The sequence below is a fragment of the Crocodylus porosus genome, unplaced genomic scaffold (assembly GCF_001723895.1).
Source record: "Crocodylus porosus isolate Cpor-Errol unplaced genomic scaffold, CroPor_comp1, whole genome shotgun sequence".
Classification (NCBI taxonomy): domain Eukaryota; kingdom Metazoa; phylum Chordata; order Crocodylia; family Crocodylidae; genus Crocodylus; species Crocodylus porosus.
The window spans coordinates 9,987,285-9,995,478 of NW_017728924.1; the positions used below are offsets into that span (position 1 = coordinate 9,987,285).

Here is an 8,194-nt window from a genome sequence, read left to right on the forward strand (position 1 = left end):
TCCCCACGGTACAAAAGGGTGTTAGGCTGGGCCAGGGGTAGGCGCTGCACAGCCAGGGCAGGGTGGGGCACAGAATGGAGCTGTGAGCAGCTCCTTTGGGGGTGTTTGGGGGGGCAGCTCCTGCCACGGCACATACCCCAGGAGGGCATGGGGGGGAGAGGCATGTGCTCCTGGATTTACACAGGACGGGGCAGGCTGCCACTGTGAGCTGGGGGGTGGGGGAGTCAGGTTGCGCTTGGGGTGGCATTGCTGGGAACAGTGCTGCAGAGGAGGGGGGTGCAGCCACCCCAAAATTCGCTGTAGCCCACCCCCCCTCCAAACTCCCTCCCAGCCGCTTCTGTCAATTTTCCTTATATTGGTGCTGATCTAGCATGGGACCAATGTATTGGTGCACCTCTAGCAAGGAGCTGTCAGCTCTGGTTATTTATATCAAAAGCTCTTGTTGCCAGTTAAACATGGTTTAAACAGAGTTGGTAGTATAAGTCAGGCACTTAGACTATTCAGGACTAGGTACAGAGGCAACACTTTATTGGACTAAGTCTCAGAGCCAGATCTTCCACCCCAACCTGGGACTGGTATTAGAGCAGGGCTGACCATTGAATACCCCTGTAATTTTTACACAGGGGAATCTTCTCGTTCAAAGATCTCTTCTTTTCCCACAGCAGAGGAAAGAAACTACAGTGGACTTTTATCTTACACTGGGGTTAGGTTCTAAAGTCAGCACGTAAGGCAAAAACAGCGTATAGTCAAAATTACCTTTGGGCTTGCCCAGTGGTACAGTTCGCTCCCTCCCCCATCCAGTGGTAGTCCCTCCTTCCCGCCCAGGGCAGCCTGCACCAAACTCCTGCCCCGCCAGCATGCACAGCTTCCCAGCAGGGCTGCTCCCAATGTAGCGGCTTGGCCCCACGCACAGCACTGCAGGGGGCAGCTGCAGGCTGAATCCACACAATCGGCACTCTGGGGCATACGCGTATGATGAATTCGCGTAAGTTAAATGTGCATATGATGCAACTCCACTGTACCTACTTTTGGGGGGAGGGGAAAGTATGTCCTCTCCAGGTGATGGCTTCGGTCATTAACAAGCAGGAATAGCTTTGTGACACCATGGTCCAACAGTAGCCAGGAAAAATATCATACTGTATATTATCACCTCTAGGTTAGCTTTTGCTGTACCTTGCTTGGGTTTCCTGGACTGTATGAGGCAAACCGGGGAATGTTCTGGATTTCTTCCTCTGAGAGACGGTTCTTTTGGATCTCCTCTTCTGGAATGAAATCTACACACTCCTTTATAGCCACAGGGCTTGGGGTGGGCTGTTGGGCTTCAGATTCCACAGGCTTTGGTGCAGGGAGGCTGGGATCTCCATCATGTTCTATCTTCTTTTCCTGATTGGAAAGTACCCTTCTTTCTTTATTCACAGGTCCAGTTAGGGCCAGGGAGCAAGGCCAGCACGGATCACCCTTTACAGATGGGCATTCTTCAGGTAACTGCTTGCTTAGCATCTCTTGATATACAGTCTCCAAGTTACCCATTGGGTCCTTCTCACTTGCCATCCTCTTCTGAGCTTCATCTGATCCACAGTAAAGAAACACAGTGAAAGAACAATTATGTATATCACAGGGAAGCAAAGAGTTGGAACTTTGGTCCCAAGGGCAGGGAAATGCTTATTTGGGCAACTGCATTCAGCCTTAAGCAGGAAGAAGTGCACAGGACTGGGATTCAAGAGACCAGGGCTCCATTGCCACCTCTGTCCCTGACCTGGGTAGGTGACCCTAGGTAAGGGTGACCCCTCTATGTTCTTCCATATTCCTCTGACATTTGTGCCTCTTCAGATTGCCAGCAATTTGGGGCAAGGACTGCCTCTATGAAGCACATGAACATGGCCTAGCAGCCCTAATTCTGGATGAAGTCTCTGGGCACTCCAATAATATCAATAGTTAATGGTAAAATGGAGTGTACATACTGCTATTAAATGTATCAGGCTGAGGTCTGCCTCCAAGTTATCCTCTGCCACCACAGTGAGATCCAGAGAATATTAACTGAGCACCACTTGATCTTCTAGGGGAGGCATTTCTTAATGAGACCTATCGCTCATATGTTAAACTGTTTGGAAAGCCCACCCTTGAAGGGTTCTATTCACACAAAATGCTCTTGGCAAGAGGAAAGAATGCCTTCTATGCTGCAGGAACTGAATGATTTCACCAGAGGGAACAGGCAAGGAAGAAACATAAGGCTGGACATAAGGAAGAATTTCTCTACTGTCCGAGCCCCCAAGGTCTGGAACAGTCTGCCAGCGGAGGTGGTTCAAGCACCTTCCTGCCCTTTGGGCAGGGGGCTGGACTCGATGATCTCCCGAGGTCCCTTCCAGCCCTAATGTCTATGAAATCTATGAAACACCCGTGGCTGTCCCAGATATGCATTTCTAGGAATGCCAACTCCTGCAAACTCAGGTGCCCAATAAGTCACTCCTAGCCTGCTAAGGAGGCCAGGGGAGTTCACGTACCTTGGTGATAGAGTGCCCTCAGGAAGGAATGACGGTCTGTCCCCTGGAAGAGTGCATTCTCGATCTCCATCTCCCGCCGGCTCAGCTGTTTGCTGCCAGCAAATCTCTGTGGCAGGGAGAGGATGTGCTGGCGTTCTGTGATCTTCTCCTGGATGGCCTGCAGCCGATGCTGCGTGGCCTCAGGGGCTGCCCCCAAACCAGAGCCCTGAAACAGAGCAGTTACCGTGCTTAGATAGAATGCCCACCCCACACACTTGTGGCAGGGCAATGCTAGAATTCAGACTCCACATCATTTCAGCCCCAGTGGTTGTCCCCAGCCAGAGAGTTGTGTCTAGAGAGCTTCTATCCTCACTGGGTAAACACTCTGATGCAGGAAGACAGGAACCCAGAATCTTTATGTGAGAGGGGGGTAAGCAGCTCATTCTCTCCTGATCTTCTGGTTTATTTGCTTTGCTGCTTTCTTTCTTGTCTTCATAATCCCAGGTTTCCTATGTTTGATAGCTTATTTTTAAAAAATCCTGGGTTGGACTTCATTTTTACACTTCCCTGTCAAAAGAGTCTTTGCATCACCACCTCAGGTCTATATGAACCTTCTCTCTCTATTGGATGTCAGCCCCCAGTATCAGTAGCCAATCCTTAGTTTCTTGAAGTGGGAAGAGGATTGGGACTCCTTTTTGGATCCTGAGATGGAGTGTTTAAGATTCATTCCATCAAGTTTCATCTCAATTACCTAGGACTGGAATTGGAACCAGGGCAGGAGATAAATCAGTGATTTGCTCAAAAGAACCATATCATACTTCCAAAAGTCCTTTAAGTCCTTAGTTCCTTTAACTAAGTAAATCCAGGCTCTGCTCCTGTTCTCCACTTTTTTTTGTGAACATGGCTGTATGGATGATTGATCCCATGCAGCAGTTGTTCCTTGGCAGTCCTTAAGACACCTCAAAAACTGCAGTGTTACTGGTTATTGTTAGCATGCTCAGTGGTGCTTGGGTGCTAGGCCCCAGTAAGCCCCAGATGGCTTTCACCCCTGAGTCCCTGCCCCTGCCAGTACAGCTCTTTCCTCACCTTCTCTGCTGAAGCCTGGTTCTTCCATAGTAGGATCTCTGAGTCTGAGAGCCCCAGTTCCCGGAGAGAAGCTGTTTCTTTGTCATTCTCCTGCAGTGCCTGGAACTGTGATAAAGTTAGAGCACCTGCTGCCTCCTCTCCAAACGGCTTGTAGAAAGCCGCAGGGGCAAAACATCGTCGCTTGGATTTGCACCTGTGAACCAAAGCAACAACAAAGCAAAAATTCCTTGCACCCTGGAAAAGAAACTCACAAGACAGGATGCTGGCCTGGATAGCCTGGACACACACTGCCTAGGAGCAGCCCAATAAACACAATTAAGAAGTTGTGCTTCTGCAGGTGGTATCGTCAAATCTAGACACACTCCCTATTCTCCTACTAGATACTGTCTGACTGCAGGAAGCCTTGGAGCATGAACAGTCTATGTCAGTGGTGCTCAACTTCCAGCCAGTGAGGCCATGCCATTCATTTATGGGTCTCTCCACAAGTCTGAAAATGTTGCAGTGGGGGAGCGGTGGCTGTGTTAATTGCCTCTCCCATGCTGCCACATTTCTGGACACGTGGAGAGCCCTGTGGGCAGATGACATGGCCTACCATGCTGGACAGCCTGAGAGCCAGGGTTCACTCCAGAGCAAATCTCATGCATGTGGTCAGACCAGCATGCTGGGCTGGATCCAGCATGTGGGGCTGGGTCAGCATGCCAGACTACACCCAGAAATCAATCCCAAATACCAACCCCACACCATTCATCCTGCCCACAGGGCTGGAACTTTGAGCACCACTGATCTGTCACCAGCAGCTGAAAAATCTAACTGCACCTTGGACTTGCACATGGAAAATGCTGGGAGCAACAACCACACTCCCAAGCTCACTGCCTGAGTGAGATGCTGCAAAAGAAGCTCCTGCTGTGAAAAGTCCCTAATTATTTCTCTTAGAAATTAAGCTGCACCACTATGCCCTCACCATTAGCATGACGCTTTGCTTCCATCTTCTGTAATCTGAGCATCCTTGATACACTGGTACTCTTGTGCCAGCAGCAGTAGCCTATGTCCTCTGTCTTCTTTTGTATTTTGCCAGCTGGTTCAATACTTACTGTTCAATGGAGACAGTGGTGTCAAGCTGATGGTGAAGAAGGCTCTTCAGCTGCCTCTCTCCTTCTGTCTCCAAATCCTCCAGGAGGACATCATCAGTGGACAGACAGCTGTTGACCCTGGGGAATCAAAACCAGTGCAGAGGTAGCCAGCAGAATACGAAAGAGGCTTCACTCCCTAATACACCAGTGAACTCCTTGTAGCACACTTATTGCCCCATCATTTATTAGGACATTAAGAAGACAACCTGACACTGCATACGGGCTCTGAAGAACATGATGAAACTAAGACCAACCTGAACCATGGAGCTCCCACTAATACCAAGCAAAATGTTGCAGAGATTTGAGACCATTTCTCCAAAAAAAAAAAAAAAAATCCCAAGAGTATATTTTTCATTCAAATGCAAATTTTTATTTTTATTTCCAGAAGACCTATTTTAAGAAATGGATCCTGCTTAGCTTCCAGCAACTTTATGTAAAAAGAAATACAACATAAAGCCATGTTCTTTTCTGCCTTTCTAAGGCATATCTTGTTCCATGTGGTTACTTTCTACAGAGTAAAGAAGGAAATTAGCATTTACTATTTGTGACCCTTTGATTCTATGTGTTCACACAAAAAGATAAGAATGGGGCTAGGAAGGAACATGCAACTTTAGTCTCAAGCTCCAGCTATATGTAAGGAGCTCAGTGTAGGAGGCACTGGATGATTCAGCCAACATGGGGAAGAGCAAAATAATTAGCAATGCCAGCTTTCTAAATCATTATCAACAGTCATACTTTGTTGTAACCATTGTGTTGGCTCACACTGTGCTTAAGACTGGTTTAGGCTGTCCATCAGTGGGAATCAAACATGGTTGTTTGGGCATGCAACCTCAAAAAGAGGACTTCTTGGGCCTCTCCAGGAAGCTGTAGGGCAGGAAGGGCAGGGGATGGATCAGTCTGGAGTCCTGCATAAACACTCTTCTACTTCGTAACCACTCTGCTACTGCAAGATAAATTCCGGGGTAGATGTGCCTCTGCTTTGACCTGATATGGAACTTCCTATGTTCTCCTAACTCAGTCACACAACCACGCACTACCAACATATAGGCGAACAGCTCTGTAATGGGACAGCTTTCTTCACAACCAGAGCTGGAAAGTTTGTCCTTGAATCCTAAATGAAAGCTTTGATTCTGTTTAACTATAGCGAAATGCTGGCAAGAGAAGCCCACTTAGACCAAGCTGCTTTGCGTTAACATGGAGATTTTAGAAAAGCTTTTCATTGGCTTCATCAGTAACAATGAGCCTGAACCCTGAAAGCAACTGCTAAGAACTCTTCCTGGAGAGCCTGCAGGCAGGAGAGGCTGGCAAGTCCTTATCACCACATCAGCATTTCAAAATAGCTCAGGACTTGAGGCAGCAGCATCTGACAGGGCATCCAAACACAGGGAGCAGACAGCTCAGGTGAATGCTGGACCAGGTCTGTGTATCCCTCTTGCCAACACAGCCCACACTCACTCCAGAGTGGGTGCAACTCTGTTAGACCAGGGCTTTCAAATATATAACCAGTCCTCCCAATCTGGCCCGTGGAGCCCTGTTATCTGGCCTGCTGTGCTGCCCCGGTTCTGGAGCAGACCCACACGTAGCACCTCACACGGGGCCCGGCCCAGCCACAGCGGGCATCACGGACTCCCAGAGAAGTGGGGCTGGAGGGACCTAGTCCGGCCGCTGCCCGAGGCAGGCTGGTCCCTACTCGAACACCTATCCATGGGATGTGTGTCACGGCCCGGCCGGGGCAGGCACCACGCGGAGAGAGCGCTGGGCCTGGCTTGGCTCCACTGGCCCGTGCACAGGTCCAGAGGCGGCGGCAGCTCAGGGCCAGGCCGCTGGAGGGTAAGCTTCGTCCCCGCGCCAGGGCGGGACCCACCTCCCCCTGCCGGGCCGCGCGCTCCAGCAGCCCTCCTCCGCGCCCCCACGGCCTGGGAGCGAAGGACCGCACAACCCCGGAAACCGCGCTCACCTCCGCATGGCCGCCGGTAGTAGTGCGGAGCCCGCCCCGCCCCGCCGTGCTGCCCAATGGCAGGAAGCGCCGAGCGCTACCGCAGCAAAGCGACTTGGGGAGCCGGGGGGGGGGGGAGGCGGGCCTCGCCCCCGCCCGAGCGGATTCCGCACATGCAGCGGAGGGGGCGCTGCAGGGTCGCGGTCGCAGGCACGGACAGTTTGCCGCAAGCCGACGCTCCCTTGGGACTAAGCCCCCCGTCCCTTTCAGGCTCCCGGTGGCTCGGCCCTCACTTGTCCTTGGAAAGTCGTTTCAGTTATGACTTAAATTCCACCATCCCCCACAAGCCCGGTTTGAAAAGAGCAGTCAGGTAACAGTCTTGGAGCCAGCCGCTGCTCCCATTGTCATCTGTCGGTCTGCTTAGCAGCTAAGAACCCAAGCCAGCTCTGCCCTGGGGTGTAGGTGCCTTACCAAAAGTGTTGGTGAGATGACAGTCTTCCCCTTGTCCACCTACCACATTACTGTAACTTAGATGAGTCGTCTCCGAACTTTTTTGATCACACATCCCTATCAGTAAAAAACTTTTGAGCACGCACCCCCTATATATGTTTATTTACAAATTATATACATGTACTACTCCGTACCAAACGTGACACGTGACCATCTGACATACAGACTGAGTGTCAATCCGTATATTAAATATTAGTAAAGCTTCTTATTTTTTTAGATAAAAAATAAATATAAATAGTTCTAATATTTTCCTCCCATACCCCAATGGATCGTCTTGCGGTGCGTGGAAACCACTGACTTAGGCACTAGCTAAGTGAAGCAATGTAGCCACCTTACCATTGAGCAACACCAGAGGCATGCTCTCCTCTTAGCTGGCAGAGGTGCTTATCAGCGCCATTTCAGGGCTGTTCCAATACAGAATATGGGCATGCAAGTGCTTTATGGCAGTGCTCCCATGTGCAACAGAGATAACAGAGATACCTTAAGCATGGATGAGGAACAAAATGCATTCAGTGTGTTTGATGCTGTAAATTAAATGCTGACAATTAGATGTTGCCTCAGCTTTAGGAGTCTTGAGTTTTCCTAGCCCAATGAAGCTCAGCTGTTTCTCCCTGTGAAGCATTATTGCTATTTACCAGTTTCATGCATAAAAAAATCAGCTGCAGGAAGTTGGAGTCCACACTGTATGCAAAAAAACCAAGCAGTTTCTGCTCCTTACCAAGGGAAACTGAAAATAAAGCCTCCACAAATAAGCAGGCTCAACTCCCTAGCTGCTGCTACTCAGTTACTCACTACAAGGAACATTTTTTTTTCTTCATCCAGCCTTTCAAAACTAAGGTATCTACCTTATTCCAGGACCCACTGTGCAAGAAAATGGCATTTGTGTCTTGATGAAAGTCTCATACATCTTCAGTGTAAGGAAGTTACTGTATAAATTAGGATCAAGTTTCACTATCTGTATAATCAGTTTAAAGGGATGGAAGTTGTAGTCATGTTGGTCTAAGGACATAGGCAGACAAGGTTTTTTGGGTGAATCTGATATCTTATTAGAC

General features: G+C 49.4%; 1 protein-coding gene across 4 annotated transcripts in view; it reads right to left on the reverse strand.

The window, feature by feature from the left end:
* The window catches only part of RBM41 (RNA binding motif protein 41), a 9,913-nt gene extending 3,149 nt beyond the window's left edge, over positions 1 to 6,764 (reverse strand). For 2 of the 4 annotated variants that reach the window (XR_002102109.1, XM_019540295.1), the window contains exons 1-5: positions 6,654 to 6,764; positions 4,658 to 4,774; positions 3,567 to 3,759; positions 2,502 to 2,706; positions 1,174 to 1,568 (exon numbers count right to left, since the gene is read on the reverse strand). Coding sequence is in view for 2 of the 4 variants with exons in the window: in XM_019540295.1 (XP_019395840.1) it covers positions 1,174 to 1,568; positions 2,502 to 2,706; positions 3,567 to 3,759; positions 4,658 to 4,774; positions 6,654 to 6,661 (918 nt within the window). In the remaining 2 variants the exon portion in view is untranslated. The remainder of the gene's footprint in view (positions 1 to 1,173; positions 1,569 to 2,501; positions 2,707 to 3,566; positions 3,760 to 4,657; positions 4,775 to 6,653) is intronic. The other 2 variants (XR_002102107.1, XM_019540294.1) reach the window with 1 other exon arrangement.
* Between the last annotated feature and the right edge of the window lie 1,430 nt (positions 6,765 to 8,194).